Source organism: Rhineura floridana, chromosome 9, assembly GCF_030035675.1.
Source record: "Rhineura floridana isolate rRhiFlo1 chromosome 9, rRhiFlo1.hap2, whole genome shotgun sequence".
Taxonomy (NCBI): domain Eukaryota; kingdom Metazoa; phylum Chordata; class Lepidosauria; order Squamata; family Rhineuridae; genus Rhineura; species Rhineura floridana.
In genome coordinates, this window is record NC_084488.1 from 204,792 (window position 1) to 227,221 (window position 22,430).

The 22,430-nt window shown below is 49.7% G+C and overlaps 1 protein-coding gene across 10 annotated transcripts in view; it reads left to right on the plus strand.

The window, feature by feature from the left end:
- The first annotated feature begins 2,513 nt into the window (after nt 1-2,513).
- Nucleotides 2,514-22,430, plus strand: part of LOC133364423 (kinetochore-associated protein NSL1 homolog) — a 61,719-nt gene continuing 41,802 nt past the window's right edge. Inside the window, exons 1-3 of one of the 10 annotated variants that reach the window (XM_061584919.1) lie at nt 2,528-3,452; nt 18,754-18,963; nt 22,148-22,239. In XM_061584919.1, coding sequence (XP_061440903.1) covers nt 3,249-3,452; nt 18,754-18,963; nt 22,148-22,239 — 506 coding nt within the window. In that variant the 5' untranslated portion in view covers nt 2,528-3,248. Of the gene's footprint in view, nt 3,453-18,043; nt 18,289-18,753; nt 18,964-22,147; nt 22,240-22,430 lie in introns of those variants that run through there. The other 9 variants (XM_061584920.1, XM_061584921.1, XM_061584923.1 and 6 more) reach the window with 9 other exon arrangements.

Sequence of the window (22,430 nt, forward strand, 5' to 3'; positions counted from 1 at the left end):
CTGCTTGCTCTCTCTTCATGGCAGGGAGGTACCAAGGAGAGGCATAGCATGCTGGAATATTCAGTTCTTGACTTCTTAAAGTAAAAAAAAGTGACAGAATTTCAGTCTTGCTTGGCTGCCCTCCCCCATCTTGTGTGGTAAGGGAAGGACACTCTGTCCATGCCTAAAGGCAGTCTCTGGCCACTTAGCCCTACCGCCTACCACTGAGAACACGATTTGAGGGCTGGGCCTGGGCTCAGGCTCTGCTGGAAAAGATGAAGCTGGGAACTAGGAAATGTCGCACCCTCTTAAAATACCAGACCGGTATTGCTGGCGCGCAGGGAAACATCATCTTTCAGGACTCTTTGCTGGGCAGGAAGGAAATCACCAGCTAGGCAGAGTGCAGGGTTTGGTTTAAAGCAGACATAGAGGGGCTGTGTCGCCCTCCAGAGGTTGCTGGACTCCCAGCAGCCAGCATGGCCAATGGTCAGGGATGATGGGAGCCCACCAGCATCCAGAAGGCCACACAAGTTTGCCAGCACCGCTTCCGTTAATATTAATAAAGACTTATTCATATACTGATTCCCAAGCACTTAGGAACTAAAGCAGCATGGCAGACCTGCGTGGCCTTCCTTTCGGATGTTGGTGGGATCCCATCATCCCTGACCACTGGCCATGCTGGCTGCTGGGAGTTGGAGTCCAACAGCATCTGGGAGGGTCCCACAGGTTCCCTATCCCTGATCTAAGAGGCGGCATTGCCCCTTTTCCAGGCCAGGATGCCTCTTCTACTTAAGAGGCATTCCTCCATCTCTGGCACGAGGCAGAGGATGCTGCTGCTGCTGCTGCTTCGAGCAGGGCTGGGGTCCATCTGTGGCCCTTCCGCTGTTGCTGGACTCCCAACTCCTATCGTCATCCTTGACCATGGGAGATGGAGTCACAGGAATCTAGGAAGCCGCCTGGTACTGAGTCAGGACATCTAGTTCAGTATGGGCCACACTGACCGGCAGTGGCGCTCCAGGCTGGGTGCTCTACCTGGAGATTATACTTCTGTGTCACTGAGCCTTTCCCCGGCTGGAGGGCCACAAAGATTTCCCTGGGACTGAATTAAAGCCAGGAAGGGCCTGCGCATCCACTTTCTCAGCTACCCACCCAGCAGGCAAGCTGCTTTTTCTCAGCGATGCACCCTCCTTGGCAACCGCCTCCCTTTTTTTGCAGCAGGAGCCTATCAGGTGCAAGTGGCTAATGCCTTGCAAGTCTTCTGACAGGGCTTGAGCGCAACTGTGGTGACCTCCTCCTCCTCCTCACAGCCCTCCCTTTTTGCCTTGGGTCCTAACAGATGCTGTGCAAACGAAAGGACGCTCTTCCTTTCCCCACCTGTGACACAGAAGACTCTTCTTGGAAGTTAGATGTTTAAGAAGCTGGGGGGGGAGAGAGCGAGAGGAGTGCAGCTGGTTTTTGTGGCCATACCTTAATGCAGGGTGGGGGTGCCTGTGTGGTCCCTCTGATGTTAGACTCCTAACTCTCAGTGGCCAGCACAGCCAATGGGTCAGGGCTGATAGGAGTTGGAAGCGGAGCCTGTGGGGCCCCTCCCCAGATGTTGCTGGACTACAGCTCTCGCCATCCGTGAGCACTGGCCATGCTGGCTGCTGGGAAGTGGGAGTCCAGCCACTGGTGGAAGATCCAAGAGGCATACCCCCTCTCTCTTGGGGAGGTGCCTCTTCTACATAAAGGCCCCTCTCCATTTCTTGCATGCAGCAGGGGCATGCTGGGGGACAGCTGTGGCCCTCCAGATGTTGTTGGACTCCAGCACTCATCCGTTATCCCTGGCCGCCGGCCCTGCTGGCTGCGCTGGAGGCCCTCAGCTGTCCCGCTGTCCTCATAAGGTAAGAGGAGTGCCGCTGTCTCAAGACAGAGCAAGGTCCAGCTATTCCAGGGACTTGCTTACAGCAGCAGCCAGCCACTTCTAAGAAACCCACAAGGAGGCTAACAAACTTACCAGAAGGTAGACTGCTTTTACACATGGAGGCTCGTGACAGGTGTTGTGCCACCTATAGACTACAACTCCTCCTCCTTCAAGGATTTGCCTAATCCCCCTTTAAAGCCACATTCTCTGGGAGTGCGTTCTGTAAACTAGCTGTGTGAAGAAATCAGTCCTTTTTGCCTGTTCTGAAGCCTCTGCTAGTTAATTTCACTGGGTGACCTCGGCTTGTAGCGGGATATTAAGTTCTCTCCCCCCTCCCCCCAAAAAACCTGAGTCATCACATGAAAGTGGATGGTGGGAGATTCAGAGCAGCCAACCTAGAAAGCCGCGTTATGCCGGGTCAGGCCATGGATCCATCTAGCTCCGTGATGTCTGCACTGACCGGCAGCGCCTCTCCAAGGTTTCAGACGGGACATCCCCAGCCCTCCCTGGAGATGCCCTTGGGGGTTGAAGGCAGCGCCTCTCGTATGCAAAGCAGAGGCTCTGCCAGTGAAGCAACGCCGCCCTTTGACCCGGGAGGGGGCTTAACGTACATGGCGCATCATCATCCTCCTAGACTGGATTGCGCTCCCCACAGCATGTAGCGGGGGCCGCCACTTGGACGGCTTTGAGCGGGGGGGGGTAGACTCATTCATGGCGGCGGCTACTACCCCCCCTCCCCGTGGCTAGTAGCCGCGGTGCCCATCTGCTGCCTCTGCATACCAGCGCTGCTCGTGGGCTTCCCAAACGCATGCGGTTGGCCACTGCGGGGAAGCGGATGCGTTGGGGTAGGGACTCTTGGGGGCGGGGGTCTGATCCAGGAGGGCTATCACTCTGTCCTCGCTACCCCAGGCAGGCCCTTCCGGGGGGCGCCCCAGCCGCGCCCCTTAGAGTCGGGCGACACTTTTGCTCCCGAGGACGCCGCGGCCTTTTGTCGCCTTCAAGAGCCGAGGGGAGGAAAGCCGCCTCCGCTGTCGGGCCTCTCGGGCTCGGCCAGGTGCCCGCGCCCGGCGTCTCCTGCTCCTCGTGGCCGGCGAGAGACCCCCGCTGAGCCCCGCCCCACCTCGGGGCGAGGTTGGGCCGACTTGCTCTTGCGCACTGCGCGACGCGTCCGGCCCGCGGGGAGGGAAGGAGGGCGGGCGCTCCAGGGACGCCAGAAGCCGCTGCCGGCGCCGGAGCACAAGCAGCTTTGCCAGCCAGCGCCTATAGCCTCCGCCTCGCCTCTTGCCCTTCCACTCCCGGCGTGCGCCGTGGCGCTGCCCGCCTTGGCCATGCGCCGCGCTCTCCGGCCGGCTCCGGGCAGCCCCCTATGACCCTGCGCGGTCTCCGGTGGAGACAGCAAGGCGGCGGCGGAGGCAGCAGCAGCTCCCCATCCGCTGCCCCGGCCTGCCCTCTCTGCTGCCGCCGCCGCCGCCCCCCGTGCACGATGATCCCGCCGCCGCCGCCCCCCGTGCACGATGATCCCCTACTTCTCCGACGACGCCGTCATCTCCCAGAACGCCATCAACCAGCTGTGAGTACCGGCCGCGGCGGGGAGGAAGTTGGCCCCCGGGGGGCTGATGCGGATTGGGCCGCTGCGTTCTGGTTCCAGGCACCGATCGAGGGCGGCTTCTCTGTCCCTCTCTCTCGCACTTTTTCCTCTCCTTCCCGCCGGCCAGCCCCAGCGGTGCCTCCGGGAACGGCAAGGGGGAAACCGGTTGATTCCTTCCCTCCTACCTTTTTTGCCAGCTTTTTCAGAAGTCGTCTCGGGTAAAGAAAAAACCAAAAGAGTAGAGGATACTCCGGGAAGTCGAGCCTCTGATGATTCTCTCTTCCGCCCCATTCCTGTTTGGGGGGAGGGAGAAGAAACTGGATTCTCTGATCGGTTGAAAGTGCCGCCGCCGCCCCAGCGAAAATTCGTGCGCCCTGGGGATGGGTCAAGAGGCAGGAGAGAGGGGGAATGGGTTTGAGACAGGCGACTTCGTGACGGGGAGTTTGGAAGCGAGTTTGCTCAGCCGTGTGTTGTCTCGACTTGCCTTTGCCAACCTGGTGCCCTCCCAGATGTTTTGGAATGAAACTCTGCTGGCTGGAACTGTAAGTCCAAAGCATCTGGAGGGCGCCACGTTGGCAAAGGCTGGTCTGGAGGATTTTTCTCCTGACCAAAAAGAGAGAGAGAGCTACCAAGGGTGGCTGTCAAGCAAACCCCTCCTCAGGAGCGCTCTTTGGCGATTTTAGTTTTCCCCCTGAGCGATCCTGCTTCTGAGTGAGTCTGCCTTAGCTGAATGGGCTGTAGCTGCCTAAGCACCAATGGGTGGCATTCAGTGCTGGCTCTGCTCAGAGTAGAGCCCTTGATGTTAATAGGCACGACTGACTGAGGTTCATTAATGTTGATGGGTCTACACTGAGTAGGATTTGGCTGAATACAACCCTGTGCTTTTTTGGACTGTAACCTGCGTGGTTCCAAAGGTTTGTGCTTGGAGCCCAGTCGAAGGCCCAGTGGGCCCTGGGGATTAACCTCACGGAAGCATGGTCAGGACTGTAGCCCTGGCAAGAGAAGAGGAGGGTTATTTCCTGCTCTCAGACAGTTGCTTGAGGATTTATCATTTCCCCAAAACAATCCAGAGGGCAGGTTGGTTACTGATGGCATCTGAGAGGCTTCCTCGAGGGGAAGAGCACGGGCTTTATACGCAGAAGGTGCCTGATCCCATCCCTGGCATCTTCATTTCTTAAAAAGGATTGCCTAGTAGGTGATGGGAAAGAGCCTTCCTGTGACCCTGGAGGGCCACTGCTAGGCAGAGCTGACAATATTAGGCTAGCTGGTCAAATACTTACCTGGTGTAGGGAAGCGTCCTATGTCCCTAAAGCGATCATGGCAGGGGCTGGTGGGATTTGTCATCCAAAACATCTGGAGGACACCAGGTTAGCGTATACCATAGGGCCACAGATAGCCCTCCATGTCTCTCTCTGTCTGGCCCTGGAGACTCTCCCGGAGCCACACCCCCTCTTCCTAGGCCACACCTTTCCACAGTCCTGCTTTGCACCTGCCCCCTTTAATGTCTTTGCCTGGCTGAAATGTGCCCTTGCACTCTGATAGTGATTCTTGCTTGTTTGAATAGAGAGGTACGCGTGGGAACTAGTGAGTTGTACAAAGATAAAATTTACACTTGTTGCTCTGTCCCTTTTGCCTCTGCCCCCCCTTAACTGGTACAGGGCCCCCAGAAGGGATGTGGCCCTTGGGCCGGAAGAGGGCCACCACCCCTAGCCTAGGCTGATCTAGTCTGATTCCTCTGTGTGTTGACCAGAACTTAAGCAGACCTGATGCTTGAGGCCTCATCTGCACGATACATTTAAAGCGCTATCGTACCACTTTTAAACAGTCATGGCTTCCCTCAAAGAATCCTGGGGACTGTAGTTTGTTAAGGGTGCTGAGAGTTGTTAGATGACCCCTCACAGAGCTACAATTCCCAGAGTTCCCTGGAAGGGTGAAGAGTGGGCAGTTAATAATAATAGTAATGTTTTGTAATCTTGCTTGCAAATGATTTGCCCATTATGACTGATAATAATTTGCAATTTTGCTTGCAAATTTTTTGAAACCACACCAGAAATGGGAAGCATCCAATGATAGATGGGCCCAAAGGAGAAATAATTCTCAAAGATACAAAAAAATAATCTTGATTTTGACAAATTGCCCAACACTTTTTGGCCAAATGGCCTTTATCAATAGCTTATCTAAAGCATAATCATGCAACAGTTAAACATTGGTTATAAGGTTTGGCATCTTAGAGAATTATTTCTCCTTTTGGCTCATCTTGCCTGACCCCCTTTAAGCAGGTTTGGAGTTCTCTCTTCTGGGCTGGCCTGGCTGTTCTTCAGCCCTATATCAAATATCCAGGCTTGTTGTTAATTTGAGTTATGTTTGGTCTGCCTGTCTTATTTCCGTGCTCTTAATTTCCTGTGCTGGGGGAAGCGCGCACCCTTTCTTTCATTCGTTCTTTCCGTTTTCCACTTGATTTGGTAAAAGGTACTGTGGTTTCCCTTTACTGCGTCCCAGCACACGCCCTTTCCCGGACTCACAAGAGGGCCCTGTAACTCTCTCCCTGCACCTATAACTCCAGGGGTCCTTTTCTAGCCTGCTTCTCAAACGGTCTTCCACCCCTGCAGTGCGAGGGGTGGGGAAGCGGAGCGATGGGCTCCTGCTGTCGACTGTCCGGGAATAGCTACACAAGAAGTTCCAAGTCAGCTAAATGAGCTTGTACAGTTGCAGGGCCTTGCAGAGCGGTCTCTGAACAACAATGGGACCGTTGCCAGCCTTAGCGGGGATGCCTTTTAATACCGTTCTTCCCCCCCATGCCCCCCCATGCAAAACCCCATCAGTTCAACCTCTTCCTCAAACAAAGCCTTGGCGATTAAAACACTAGTCTCTGGAAAACAAGCTTTGGGGCGGCTGTATGCCGTCGATTGCCAGTTCCTGGGAATTGCAAGTGGGGAGTGTTGCTGTTTTGCTCCGGTCCTGCTTGTGAGCTTCTTCCCATTGGGGCATCTGGCTAGCCCCTGCGAGAACAGGTTGCTGGACTAAGTAGCAACTCCTTCGGCCTGATCCAGCTGCAGGGCTCTTCTGAGGCTCTTAAGTTCTGGGTTAGCTGCTTCGGATGACGTTTAATGCTTAGGAAGCCAAGAACCCACCATATACCGAATCAGTCGCACTGGTCCATCTAACCCAGTATTGTCTACACTGACTGGCAGCCGCTCCCCAGGGTTTCAGGCAAGACATTTTCCCTGTGGGGGGATTGAACCTTCTGCATGCAAGGCAGACCCTCCTCCACTGAGCTGCGGACTTCCCCCATGCTAGCCAGCACAGGAGGCCTCCTCCTTTGGACGGGTGTCTCTTGAGATTGCCTGGAGAACACAAGGGAGGCCAAGAGCCTTTCCTGGCAGGCGTGTTGCTTTCAGATGCAGGAACTGGGCCGACCCCCTTCTCCAAGCACCGTTGTGTTCTGAAACATCCTTCTTAAGGAGCCTTGTGAATCTTGCGATGCTTGCTTGGGAGATTCATTAGTGACAGAATCGGCGGTTGCTTTTATTTATATCGTGCCCTTGGTGTGCCTGGTGCTTTACGGAGTACAAGGGATCAGGTCCCCCGCCCAGGAGGTTGCAATCTAAACTTCTGTCATGACGGAATCAGCAGAGGGAAGGGGTAGGAAGCAGAAGCTGGCATGTCCCGTCCCCCTGAGGCTTCATGCAGGAAAGGACCCCCACAGGCAGAAATTCCAAAATCCAGAGTTCATCGTAGGGTCCCATCTGCATCCGTGATTTCCTTCAAAATCCTGGCAGTGCTGTTGATTCCACAGACTGAATGTGCAAGAGAGGTCCGCGTCCCCCCCGGTTGGATCAGCTAGTATCCAAAAATGCAACCAGCAAGCTTCTGGCTTTCACAGAACTAGTCTATCCTGGTTAGGAAGGAAAGAGAGTCCTGTACACAGCATTTTGGGCACCTCCAGCTTCAAATAGAAGGTGTCTTGTCACTTGTTCTAAGATACTTATGAAGATGGCAAGGGATACCATACCAAAAAGAATGAGCTTTTGTGAAGAACAAAAAAAATGTGTTGCTCAGGAATATAAGCTTGCTTTGTCTTTTTGCCAGTAAGAAGCTCAGAATGAGACTTTATTAAAAGTCACTGTTCATGATAAATCAGGATGTTGTGTGCCAGCTCTCTCTCTCTCTCTCTCTCTCTCTCTCTCTCTCTCTCTCTCTCTCTCTCTCTCTCTCTCTCTCTCTCTCTCTGCCTCTGCCTCTGCCTCTTGCCTTCTGCAGAACAGCAGACTCTGGTCTCTGACATTGCAGCTTTTCCGTTGTTTCGGGAGGGGGACGGAAATGGGGCACAGGCATATTAATTTGTCAGTAACTGGCAGCAGATATCTGTGTGTTGCTGAGGTCTGCATCAAGATGTATCCAGGGAGAGGATTGCTGTTTGTGTGTGCTGGGAGCCCTTTCCTAGAATGGCTGAAGTTCTGTTTTTTGTTTTGTTTTAATTGAGCAATCACGTTAAATAATTAGCCAGTGGAATTTTGCCTTCTGAGATTAATGTCTAGGAGAAGCAAGTGAAATGCTGTAGGCCTCTAAAGACAACTTTAGGTGCACTTATCAGCCCCACTACCAGGGATGGGGGGTTTCACTTCCATCTCTTCCTCCCCACCCCAACTTCAGCAGATACTGCAATTCAGCAGATGTAGTGTTCGCCATTGCTATATCTCTGTGCTGGGGGGAAGCTACACATGTTGAATTTCTGCCTGCTGTGAGGCTGTTGAAAGCTCCTGGGCCCTGCCGAGAAGAAGCAAACACACTTGGCATCTCCAGGGCCTTGCCCTGAGAACATAAAAGCATAAGAGGCTCCTGTATACCAAATCAGGCCATTGGTCTACCTTAGCTCAGTATTATCAACACAACTGGCAGCTGCTCTCCAGTTTTTCAGGGAGGCGAATTTCCAAGCCTACCTGGAGACGCTCTCTCGGATTAAGGTGCACTATTACGAGCTGCAGTCCCTTCTTCTAAAAACTAAAGTAAGATTCTAGCACAAGTTCTGAATCAATGGATTACTGCTGTAGGAACATAGGAAGGTGCCTTATATTGAATTATGCCATTGCTCTGTCTAGCTCAGTATTGTCTGCACTGACAGGCAGCGGCCCTCCAGAGTTTCAGGCAAGGAGGTGTTTACCAGCCCTACCTGGAGATGCCATTGGGAATTGAACCCAGGACCTTCTGCATGCAAAGCAGGGGTTCTGCCCCTGAGCTCTCAGCTACAGCCCTAAGCATGGCTTGTGCGGACAGTGCAGCGTTGAAACCCCAGAACACAGCCCAGTAACAAATGCTCCTTCTGCCCGCGGCCTTGAACTGTGGCTCTTTTTATTATTTGTACCTATTTCAGGAATCCAGTCCTGGCGGCACTGGTTTCCTCTTGCATCTTCATCCCAGGACATTTGCTAGCGTTGTGCCTTTTAAGGAGGCCCTTCCAAGTGGGCACCCTTGACCCAAAATGAGTTGCAGTTAGTTACTGTGTTTCAGGGCTCCCAAAGTTGCCTCTTGACTTCCCCTTTGATGGCTTGCCTGGCTCAAGAAATCAAGGCCTTTGCTGTCCCCTCTCCCAACAGCAGTTGCCGGCCTCTGGCACCTCTCAAACAAGAGCTGCCTATTTGAGATGGGGGAAGATGGACAGAAAGCTGTAACCAAGTGACGTATGAGAGCCTCGGTCACTGACAGGTTTTTCCCCACCTCAAGACATTTTTCTCCCTTTACGACAACAATAGCACTCAGGGTCATCCAGTGCGATCTGCCAGATGGAGAAAAACAGATGTCATCTTTGCGCAACGCACCATTAACTTTGGGAGTGCAGGGCCCTAGGTCATGGCGCCGAGGACTAGCCTAGATGGCTTTCAAGTAGAGCTAGGAAAATGCAAGGAGACATTAGCCTTGATCGTGGAGAAGAGCTTCCATGTTCCAAGGCAGTCTTCCTCTTTGAGTGTCAGGCATTAGGTGACAAATACCAGGATGGGAATCGCCTTCATATCTTATTTTGTTGGAGTCCACAGGCACCCAGCCTTGGGACTCAGTTGCTGGACTTGATGGATCTTTGACAGGTGCTGGGGGTAACCTTTGGCCCTCCAGATGTTGCTGAATTTTACCATTGACCATACTTGCTGGGGCTTATGGGAGTTGTAGTTCAACAGCATCTGAAGGGCCAAAGGCTCCCCATACTGGATCTATGGTCCGATCCCATACAACTGCTCTTGAATGTTTTTAATGTACTAGTTGGGGGCCTGGGGGCTTAAAATAGCATCTAAATAAATAGTGATAATAACAGTAATAATAGTTACTTGATAAACTCCTCTACGCAATTCCAAAAGTAGTGGATAAACTCTGCTGCAGAACTTCAAAGGCAGAGGACTGATTCGTGGACCAGGTTATGAAGCTAGAGGACTGCGGTAGCCCTAAATTGTGGTGCCTTTTGCGATCCTAATGTGTTAGAAACTTGACTTGATAAGTGAGTTCTTTGCCCACGTGCTTGCAGAGGGAGATCTTGATATCTGGGTGGGGGAATGGAACAGGATCAAGAAGGCATTATAACAAACACAGTATGTGACCCTTTTGTGTCTTTCTTTGTAACGCCTGACTTCAAAAGCTGAATGTTGAAACTGGTTGGTGGGAGATTTGGGGCAGGCAAAATGAGGGGCTTCTTCACGCAAGGCAGATAGTTAAAACTATGGAATTTGCTCTCACAAGTCCCAGGCTGTGGTCTGAAGGCATATGAGGCCAGCTCCCTGCTGAAGGTCAGGTCTGGTCAGTGCCTGGATGGGAGACCGCCTGGGAACCATATGGAAGGCGCCTTGAGTTTTTATCGTGAAAAAGAAAGGCGGGGTATAAATGTGATAAACAAATAAAATAAGTTTTAGGGATGGCCACTAACTCAAATGGCTTTAAAAGGGGATTAGGCAAATTTGTGGGCGATAAGGCTACCAATCTGTGCGCTCTGAATACCAGTTGCTGGGAATCGCAGGCAGGGAGAATTGGTGTTGCTTGCAGGCTTCCCATCGAGGCATCTGGTTGGCCACAGAGAACAGGAAGCTGGACTATGTTGGCCCCCTTTGGACTGATCCAGCAGCCAGGCAACTTCAAAAGGCAAATCTGCCTGACACGGCTAGTTGATATATTCTATAGTAGCATAGCCACAGTTTTAGGAGATTCTGACCATTGACTTAAAACATATTTTTTTAAAATCAGGTTTGTTGTACAGATAAGATACTTAGACCAAGGCGCCTGCAGAGGAGGGCAGAGTGATTAAGTTGCAAAGTGTTCCTCCTCTAGTGGCTTGGTGAGGTCCTGATAGTAGAGGAACAGGGAGTGCAAATCCCTTTGCTTACGACCAGCTGTGGGGTACCCACCCTTTCCTCTCCTGGAACGGGGAGATAAACGCTTGTGGTTATCAGGAACAGGTTCTGCCGCATCCTCTTCGGAGATTAGCAGCCGTGACCAAGTGTGTGAGAGGGTCCGCTGCGAGGCCCAGTTGCTGGCTTTCACATTGTGATCTTTACGCATTTCTGTCTTGCTGTTGTAGAAAAAGTGTGAGGCAGGTTCCTGGTTTTCATGTTTAAAATTACTTGTAATTTTCCTTTCCGCTTTCAGAAACAAAGAGAGAGGCAAACAAGAAGGGTGGTTATGTGTGTTTGCCTAGTGAAACAGACATGCTCTCTCCAAGGGTCTAGGCTTCCTTTCAGCCACACTAGTCCTCAAGGTGCCTTTCTCTCTCACACACACGCACAAAAACTCACAGTGGGTTGTATCCAACGCTGGTTGTACTCAGAGTAGAACCACTGAAATTAATGGGAATGATTAACTTAGGTCCCTCAGTTTCAGTGGGTCTTCTATGAGCAGAACTAAATTTGGATGCATCCCAGTGTGCACAAGTGGGAAAAATCTCCCATCCCCCTTAAAACACTTCTTATATATTTTACTTTGATTTGTACATGTAAATTTTGGTGAGCATGTTAAAGACATTTCCCCAAATGTGTGTGTGTGAGAGAGAGAGAGAAAGAGAGGAGGGGGGAAGAAGATTCTGAGTTTCGCATCTTGTTCACATTTACTGTGGCGTCTGGGCCGGCTGTGAAAGAGCGAGTGAGCGCCTCTCTGTTGTTGATCTGACATGTTAAAATTTTACAACCACTGTAAAAAGATTAATGCTTGCAAGCTTTGCCTGGTCAGAAACTGGCAGTTATCTCTCCAAGTAGCTTCAGATTCCCTTTGGCCTGCTTGTCTGGGGGGGGGGTGTATGTTTGGGGGGGGGTTGCCTCTGAAATATGCCTGTCTCAGCTTTTTCTGTCCAGGGAAGCAAAATTAAGGGTCCTTCCAAAGAGAGGCGTTTTCTAGGTTTTGTGGTGCACCAATTCACGCTATAAATAATCTGTATTTATTTATTTAGGAAATCTCTAACCCGCCCTTTATCGCAGCCAGTCTCAGGGCGGGATCCAATACAATTAAAAACACAGTCAATTCATACAAATCACAAATTTAAAAAATCTACTAAATAGATGCCTGCTGATTTTTTTAAAAAAATGTTTTGGCAAGCCTACCCAGACATATTTGTTGTAGTTATGTGCCTTCAAGTCAGTTACGACATATAGTTAACCAATATTTGTTTTTACTGATTTTTATCTGTGTTTTTAGTGTGTCATTATTTTAGTATATTTGTTTTTTTAATGGTTTTGTGGATTTCAACTGTGCATTGTCATTGTTTTTAATCTACTACAATTTTACTATGCACATCACTTAGAGAGCTCTTTGGCTAAGCGGTTTGTAAATCTTACTAAATAAAATAACATTTATTTTTATTTAACAAAACTTAGATACCGCTTGATTGTAATAAAACCTCAAAGTGGTTTACAAAAAGCATAAAATACAACATCAAAAGTATCAATCAATCGATTGATTGATTGATTGAACATCAAAAGTAAAAGACCATTAGAAACAGGTATTTAAAAACATTCAAAAAGTAATTATAATCAACAATAAACTAAAGAGAGATTAAAGCATATGCCACCTTAGGTAGGCTTGCCTAAACAAAATTTTTTAATGAGGCACTGGAAAGAGCATAGTGAAGGCACCTGCCTGATGCTAGTAGGCAGCGAGTTCCAAACATGAGCAGGTAAAACCAACACAACTAGAATCATAGAATAGTATACCTGGAAGGAGCCTAAAAGGCCATCAAGTCCAACCCCCTGCTCCATGCAGGAATCCAAATCTTAGGTAATTGGTTCTATTGTTGTACTGCTCTAACAGTTAGGAAGTTTTTCCTGATGTTCAGTCAAAATCGGTCTTTCTGCAACTTGAGCCCATTATTCTTGGCCCTCCTTGGCAGCCTTTCATGTACTTGAAGAATACTAACATTATCCCCTCAGTCTTCTCTTCTCAAGGCTAAACATGCCCAGTTCTTTGAGTCTCTCCTCATAGGGCTTTGTTTCTAGTCCCCTGATCATCCTCATTGCCCTTCTCTGAACCTGTTCCAGTTTGTCTGCATCCTTCTTAAAGTGTGGTGCCCAGAACTGGACGCAGTACTCAAACTGAGGCCTAAGCAGTGCCGAAAAGAGGGGAACTAGTACTTCACTTGATTTGGAAACTATTTCTTTTAATGCAGCCTAAAATTGCATTTGCCTTTTTTGCAGCCACATTGCACTGTTGGCTCATGTTCAGCTTGTGATCAACAACAATCCCAAGTTCCTTCTCGCATGTTGTATTGCTGAGCCAAGTATCCCTCATCTTATAACTGTGCATTTGGTTTCTTTTTCCTAGGTGTGGAACTTTGCACTTATCCCTGTTAAATGTCATTCTCTTGTTTTCAGCCCAATGCTCCAGCCTATCAAGATCCCTTTGAGTTTTGTTTCAGTCCTCCAGGTTATTAGCTATCCCTCTCAATTTTGTATCATCTGCAAATTTGATAAGCATTCCCTGCACCTCCTCATCCAAGTCATTAATCAAAATTAAAACCCAAATCCACAGTAAGTGATCTTTAAAATAAAACAGAGGGCTGTTTCCAGCTGTGTTTTACTTGGAGTAAACCTGCTGAAACTGATGGACCCAAGTGAGCCATGTCAATTAATTTCAGTGTGTCTACTTCTGAACAGGTCTAACATTGGATACAAGCCACAGAGTGGGCTACACCTTTTGGGCAATTTGCTGCTCAGATGCCACAGTATGTTAGCTGAATGGATCCTCCATGTTCTGAGGCAGTGTACCTCAGGATATATTGGAGGCTGGGGAGGGCCTTTGCGCCTTGCTTGTGGGGCTGATGGGAGTTGCAGTCCAAAACATCTGGGGGGCACCCGGTTGGCAAATATTGCTGTAATTTGCACCTCTTTCCTTAGCTCTTTGCCTTCTCTGTTCCCCCCTCCTTGTAATGTTAAATCAGCCGTGGGGGTGAGCGTTGGGGATTGCCAGTCATTCAGTGTGTATTTCCGCACACAGTGTGTGTGGGGTGTGCGTGTGTATATGTGTGTGAGATGTTCTTGCTGTGGCTTATTTTACTGCCCTGAGCCACCAGAACTTTGAAAAACTGAAATCCACACTCTTCCTCTTAACAGCGCTCACTCCTTACTAAAATTTCAGGAACAGCGCGTACACTTTGATTTGCTTAATGCTAGCTTGACTAATCCTCTCCTGTTGCAAGATGCTAAGATCTCAACTGTGGGATAAAAGTTGTTTTCGACCTGGGAAGGAAGTTTTTGTGGATCAAAGGGTGCTGATCATGTTCCTTATGGTGAATCTTGCAGGAGAGAGATTCCTGGTGAATTTCACTGTCAGAGGGCTTTTTTTGGAGTGAAGTTTATCAGGATTCTCTCCTGACCAACCTCCATTAAGTTGTTGTCTGTCTGTCTGTCTGTCTATTTATCTAATCTTTTTAGAGAGCAGGAGGAAGATGTGTGTACCTTTGCTGCAGAACATAAACTCTCTTTAGCTCTAACCAATCTGAAACATTGGCTCTGTCGTGGCATGTATGATGCATAGGTCAGTTGCGGTATAGCGGCTGGAGTGTTGGCTTTGGGTTCAAATCCTCACTCAGCCATGAACGCTCAGTGAGTGATCTTGGCCCAGGCTGTATTAGCTAAATTAGAGAAATGGTATCTTCTGTGCACTGTTGTTTGTGCTCCATATTTTAATCTGAACACGTCTTATGATTGTAATAAAATTATTGACCGACCCACCTTGGGTCACTCACTTGTCTCTCAGCCTAACCCACCTCACAGGGCTGTTGTGAGGATAAGATGGGGAAGGGGGGAAGAACCATGTATGCCACCTTGAGCTCCTTGGGGAGAAAGGTGGGATATAAATGCAATAATCTGTCAATAAACAAATAATGTTCAGAGTTAGAGTACCTCTGAAAGTGGATTGCTGGGGGTAGGGGGCAAGAGCGGGGTGAGGAGGGCTCTAGCCTCTTCTTCTAGAGAATTTTGGAGGTGTCAGTTCTGCTGGATTCGACGGGCCTCGTGCTGTGCCCCCAGAAGGCTCCAGATCTCCTCAGTGCCTCTTCTCGCCCCACCCTCAAACCACCTGTCCAGCCTGGAGCCTGACTTGGAAAGCCTTTCATTGCTTCCACGTGCTGCGTCCATTTCTCTGGTGACAAAACTCTTGACCCGGCTTTGTGGGGCCTGAGCAGGAACGTGAGCTTGCAGAGGCAGCCCCGAGCCAAGGCGGCTGTGGAAGCTGGCTGAAAATTGACCTGGGATCCCGTTTAAAAAGGGGAGTGGAGAAAAACAAAGGGGAAGGACACAAAGAGGCTGAGGCCTCTTTGAGCGGCGGTGGACGACGCCAGCTACAATTTTGTCCTTCCGTGGGCGGTGGCAGCAGTAGCAGAAACAGTCGCCTCTTGTTCTCCCCTGCAGCTGGATGGGTCTAAGGCCTGGGCCGGGAGCGCGCAGCCCACAGGTCACATGCAGGACAAGAATCTCGGCCTCTGGGCAGCTGAGTGGAAAGGGGCAGACCCTGAAGGCTGGCAGGGGTTGTCTGGCGTTGCTTTTCAAGCCTTGCTGGCTGGAGCTGATGAGATTGGTAGCCTAAAAACCTCCAGAGGGTGCCGAGTTGGGGATGGCTGTTTTAAAATCACTTGGCATTGCCTGTTGTACCCTCCTCCATTTACAAAAAATAAATAAATCTGGCAGTATTAATACTAGTAATTATCAAATTGTAGGGCGGCTGAACTGTGCATGAATAGCTTGTTGGTAATAAATCCCCCACCCCTCCCCCAAAGTAACCATCTTGCAGGAGAGGCTGCCCGCTGTGCCTATACAGTCCTGTGCTCTCACTTTGCCGCCTTCCAGTTGGCCTTCTCCCTCAGGGCTGGCAGCTTCACCTTGGGATCCAGACTTGGCAGATCGGCCTGCCGCACCTCTGTGTGAGTTGCTGTGCGTGGTTTGCTCTCCCCAAGTGGGAGGCGCTGATTGGCGGAGAGTTGCTTTGATCCTTGGTTCTTGCCCTCCTGCCTCCCTGTGCCACCCTGGCCAGGTTCCTTCAGTCATCTCCCCCACCCCAGAGACCTTTGCCCCACAGCTACTTCCTGCCACTGCAACTTCCTGCTCTGCCCAACTGGCAGGGCTCATTGCTTGCTCTTTTTCAGAGCTAGTTCCCGGGAATCGTTTCAGGAGCGTTGAGCAACCGTTGGTCCGTTAATCATTGATCTGGCAAACGATGAGGGTTCTCCCCGTTTCTATTTCTGTCTTTTTCCTCCCCACTGTTTCCTTAACACTGACGCCTGCCCCCGGCCACTGAATTTCCTGTTTGCTCTCCTGCAAAGATGCACCTTAAAATCACATACAAGTATGACCTTCCTGGAGGGGACTAATTGCCTTATTCTTCCCCACACATATCCCATCATGCCCTGAACAAGGCTATCTTCAATCCTCTTCACCCTGGCCTTTGACAGTTAAGGTGTTTGTTTTGTGGGACCCACACTTCTGCTGAATTTATACCCTTCTGTTCCAGCTGGAACGGTTTTTAATCCATTTTAAGTGTCTTACCTGATTTTTTATAATGATATTATATTATTGCAAACCACCTTGGGACCTTGTGGTGAAGGGCGGGGAGGCAATCTTATAAGCAAATAAAATAAGCACGGGGAAATCTATGGCCCTCAATGCTACTGGACTCCCAGCTCCCAGCAATCATCCCTCAGCGATGGCCATGCAGGCTGCTGGCAGCTAGAGTCCAGCAACATCTGGAGGGACCCACGTTTCCCCATCCCTTGTCTAGAGGGAGAGGGTTTGATGGAGTGTGAAGGTCCAGAATACGACTGTTTTCTGGCCTCTTATTGTAATAACAGCCCCTGCATCCAAAGGGGCCGTGCCACCCTCCTCTCCCTGCCCCCTACCACCTCCTCGTGTTTCAGAGTCTGTCCCGTTTAGCAGGGCTGGGGAATCTCTTTTTGTCTGACAAAAAAGGCAGGATCAACAAGCAGCCACCCCTCTCCAGGTCACTTTTGACAGGTGGGTGAGTCTCCCCCCCCCCAGTCCGTCACCCGCCATCGCATGGCACCAGGTGGTTGTGAGCCCACTGGGGGCGTAAGAGGAGCCCTGCTGCTAGGGCAGGCCAAAGGGAGCTCATCTAGTCCAGCCTCCTGTTCTCACAGCGGCCAACCAGATGCCTCAACGGGAATCCCACAGGCAGGACCTGAGCGCAACAGCAACTCTCCTCTCCTGCAGTATCTGGTATTTGGAAGCATCCCGCCTCCAACTATGGAGGCAGAGCATAGCCATCATGGCTAGTGGCCATTGGGACCCTTGTCCACCTAAAGCAGCAGGGCTGTCTAAATTCAGCACTGAATGCAACCCTCGCTACTTTCAGCAGGGATTGGATTGCTCCTGGGTGGAGTTTAAACTGATTTGGCCCATGGGCCGGAGGATCCCCGTCTCTGCTGTTTAGTGTTTCTCTGCACTCAAGTGGACTAGGACCTTGTGTGGTTTAAGAAGAAAAAATTGCGATGATTATTTCCGAGGAAACCTAATTCAGCTTATGCATGTTCCAAAGGGCGTTGTGGGTGGTTTTGTGCCAGGTTTCGGTTACCGGTTACTGGTCCTCTTGCAGTTCTGACTGCTGGCTCAGTTTGGAGGGTTTCAAAACGGTCACCGTTGCCTTTAGCAAGACACTGCCTGTCCACTGCAACCTCACCCCCCCCGCTTAATTCTGCTCTTCCTTCCCCCTCTTATGTAAAGGCAGCCGCTCTATTCTTGGCCTCCACCTGTGAGTCTGAGCTTGCGGGCTGGCCTTGGCTTCGCACTCGCCTTGCCTTTCTTGTTGCCTTCCCGCCGTTGCCACAACACACAGCCAGGCTCCTGTTTGCTCAGTGCTGCATTTTTGCATGTCGCAGCTCTGCCCAAGCAATTTGGAGCAGGCTTTGAGAGTTGCCGGGGTGGTGGTGGTGGTCTTGAGCCGCACAGAGGCAGAGGGAATCGGGGGGGGGGGAGAGGGTCTGGGATTCTCCTTGGAAGAAAAAAGGGGCCAAGGCAGTGCTGAATGTATGTGTGACCCATACTGTAATGTTGTAATATATTGGGGGGGGAGATGGGGAGAGGTGAGGGTTTGTACGGTACAAAGTGGGTTGGCAGGGATTGGCTCGCCACAAGGAATCTTGGGAACGATACTTTTGTTGAAAGGCCCTCTTGACGTTTTGGACTGTAACTCCCATCAGCAAGAAGTTGTCGTCCAATACTCTTCGAGGCACCCCAAGCTGGCTGGCAAAGGGTGCCGTAGGGTTTCAGAGAGGGGGTCTGCCCCAGCCCCGTGTGAAGATGCCAGGTGATGGAGAGTTGGAGCCCTGCAACATCTGGAGAGCCACAGGGTACCCCATCCTTGATTTAGACAAAAGACTTTTTCAGGGTTCGATGGGGCGGGGCTGGGGCTGATGGCAGCCACTCTCCTCCACCTCAGAGAGAGGAGTGAGAAGTTAATTCATGATGTTTCCAAAAGATGTAAGCATCCCTGAATACTACATTTCACAGTTAAAAAGCGCACACCTGAAAATGAACGTTCCAAATTTTAGACTGTGGTTTTTTAAAAAGTCAGTACTTCTAATTGAGAAATTATGTATGGGTTCTGCCAATAATACAGAAAGTGTAACTCCAAAACTGGACAGACTTGACCATCGCTGGCAGGCAGAGGTGAGGGGAGTTTCCTTCTCTCCTTCCCCTTATGGCTTTAAACGTCCCTTTGCCTCTACTAGAGAAATAGATGAAAAGGTGCTCAAGGTGAGGTCCAGGAGAGGCCACTGCATTAACCCTTTGGGATGCCTTTGCTTGGCTTCAAGGCTGTCAAAATGTCAGGTAGTGGAAACTACCAGGAGTTCCAGACTGTCGAAATGCGGAAGGAGCTGGAAGAGTCAAACAAAGAGAATTCTGATGCTGGAAGTGCCTCAGGACCAAACTCTACAACTGCTCCACCCTCTGCTTCCAAGACCATGCTCTACCCACGACCTTACGCTGACCCCTACGATTCAAGGAAGTATTTTGCCACAAGGGTGAGTCAACCCAAATGCAATCACCTTTTTGTTTTGGGGTGGGGGTGGGAGCATGTAAAAGAAGGCAGAGACCAGAAAGACCCCTCTGTTACAGAGGTGGGACATGGTGCATGGTCTTTCTTGGGGGGGCATTTAACAATCTTCTCATGATCTTCTGTGTTTTAATTTTTCAAAGCTGGAGTGCATTCTTGGGATCTTCGCTATGCAGTGAAGGCAGGGGTGGGGGATCAGTTCCAGCGTGGAACGTAGGAATCTGCCTTGTGGTGAGTCAGACTTGGTAATGCTGGGAGAGACTCCTTGTTTGAAACCTTGGAGAGCTGCTGCCAGTCAGTATAGGGAATACTGGGGAAGATGCGCCAGTGGACTGACTCAGTACAAGGCATCCTCCTATGTTCCTAGAAGGAAGGATTGAGAGGTGAGGACACTCCCCATCACACACACACACCTTGGGGGGAGCCCTCTGCCCTGCTGAGAATGGACTGCATCATATCCACACCGAGGGCTGGAGATGTAACATCATCATCCCTATTTATAAAAAGGGCGATCCCTCTAACCCTGCCAACTTCCGGCCAATCAGCCTGCTGAACGTAGTTTCTAAACTCTACGCCAAATTTCTTTTAATTAAATTAGAAGACTGGGCTCTGACACAACAGATCATTCACCCAGAGCAGGTAGGCTTCTGTAAAGGCTCCTCCCCGATCGATCACTGCCTAACTCTCCATTTTTTGGCAAAACAGTCCATCGCCGGTCCCACCCGACATTTATACGCAGCATTTGTTGACCTGGCCGCAGCGTTCGATTCGATTGACAGGAACGCTCTGTGGCACAAGCTGTACAAACTGAACATTGACCCCCGCCTTCTATATTTAATTCGTATTCTATATGTCAATACATTTGCACTGGTAAGAATTCCCTTTTCTGGAGCCCTCACCGACCCGATCGAGGTAGAGAGAGGTGTTAAGCAAGGTTGCTTGTTAGCCCCCCTGCTTTTTAACCTGTTTTTAAATGATATTATCCCTTTCTTATCAGGACCTCAATTTCCCCCCCCTCTATTGGCCAAAGGAAAGTTTCGACACTTCTTTACGCCGATGACATGGTCCTCCTTTCCTTAGTCCCTATCGGACTTAGAAAGTTATTGAGATCTCTACAGACCTATTGTTCAAAGGAAAACTTGAACATAAACTACGCTAAAACCAAAGTTTTAGTATTTGGGAAGAAATTCCAAGGCCATCGTTGGCATATAGCTGAACATCAGCTAGAGCAACCTCGTGAATTCAAATATCTAGGAATTTACTTTTCGGACACCCTCTCTTGGCAATACCATCGACAATATACTAAACTGCTCGCGTCTAAGACAGCAGGGTCAATACTAAAAATTTTTCGCACTATGGGTGGCAATCAGATCCACCCAGCATTAAAAATTTATAATGCCAAGGTGATCCCACAGATCTTATATGGAGCCTCAGTTTGGGGTTGGGATAACCACATTGTTAAAGCCCTAGAAACTATACAAAACAGTTTTCTCAGGCGCTTACTATCTCTCCCGATGGGTACCTCAGCAGCAATGATACGAGCTGAGACTGGCTCCCCTCCCCTTATAGCACATATACATTTCACTCTTTTGAAGTTTCTAAGATCTACTAAAGAGCCTCAGTCTAGGGCATTACTTCAGCTGTGCCTTAAACACTCTTTTGCTTTTGCCCTATGGAGCTCTAAGCTAAATAACTTGTTAGCTACATACCATCTCTCAGCATTGGAGTTTAACTCAGACCTAAACAACAAATCTTTACGTGAACGTATATTTCTTTACTCCCTGAAATTAGATATGCTAACTCTTACCAACTCAAAGGTTTCTCCTTGGTTCTGGCGTTTTAAATTCGTCCCTCAATGCGCTACGTACCTCACACAACCTATACCCTCTGCTCTTCGACAGGCTTTTACAGCCTTACGCTTTTCCCCCCTACCAAATGCTGATAGGGAAGGTCGATTAGCTGGTGTCCCTAAGGATCAAAGGGTTTGCGTCTGTGGTTCTCCAACACTGGAGGACCTCCCTCATGTATTGCTCTGTTGCCCAATATATATCCAACCAAGATCTAGATTCCTTAAGAAATGGCTAGACATTCCCTGGCTTAGCTCACCTGATGAAAAAATTATTTTCTTAATGGCTGACCATATCCGAGAAGTAACCCATAATGTATCCCTTTTTAGAATAGCAGCCAGAAAACTTCGGGCAAATCACATCGCCTCAACAAATATCATCTAGGCACGTTTTTAATTCCCCTTGTTTGATTATAAATTATTGTATTTATATCATGTTTGTATTGTATTTTTACTGTATTACTTGCGTTGGCCTCCGGCCCTGCAATTCAACTTCATAAACTTGAAACTTGATATCCACACTTTGTACAGCACCCAATGTAGTGCCCTCCAGAAGGTGTTGGGCTCCAAGTCCCATTAGCCTTCATCGTTGGCCATGCTGGCTGGGGCTGATGAGATTTGTAGTCCAATGACATTGGGAGGGCACCATCTTGGCTGCTCCTGACCTAATCAAGTACATGAAAGGTTGTCACACAGAGGAGGGCTGGGATCTCTTCTCGATCGTCCCAGAGTGCAGGGCATGGAATAATGGGCTCCAGTTGCAGGAAGCCAGATTTTGACTGGACATCAGAAAAAACTTCTTACCTGTTAAAGCCATACGACAATGGAACCGATTACCTAGAGAGGTAGTGGGCTCTCTGACACTGGAGGCCTTCAAGAGGCAGCTGGACAGCCATCTGTCGGGAATGCTTTGATTTGGACTCCTGCATTGAGCAGGGGGTTGGACTTGATGGCCTTAGAGGCCCCTTCCAACTCTACTATTCTATGGTTCTATGATTCTTCTAATGCCAACCTGGAGCGGTGAGAATTGCAGACAGGAGCCATGGGCTACCCTGCACCAGAGTCCACTTGGCCTTCTTCAAACTGAAGTCAGGAGAGGGGCCTTCCCTCAGAGATGGATGCAGCCTGCCAGGTCTGGAGTCCTCGCCCAGGGCGGCTGCTTTAGGCTTACCCACAATGGTCTTGACAAGGGGCAGGGAAGTGGGCAGGCAGAGAGACCAGGCAATATCAGCGCCTTGCTGTCGCATTGTTTTCCTCTGCAGCTGCCTCCCTAAGATCAGCTCCCTTGGTTTGTTTTCATTTTTAGCCCGGCGCATTTGATCAAGCCATGGATGACCTGAAGGCCCATGTGATGTCAAATATGGGAGAGACTGCCCACAGCTTCTGGCTTCTGGCTGAGTAAGCCCCTCTGATGACTTTATTATTTAAATTTATATCTATTTATCTATTTATAATAATAATAATAAAATTTTATTTTTGAGTCGCCTATCTGGCTGAATTAACGGCCACTCTAGGCGACGTACAATAACAGGGTAAAATACAATATAAAACCATAACAACAACATTCAATAATTAAGCTACCCACTCTT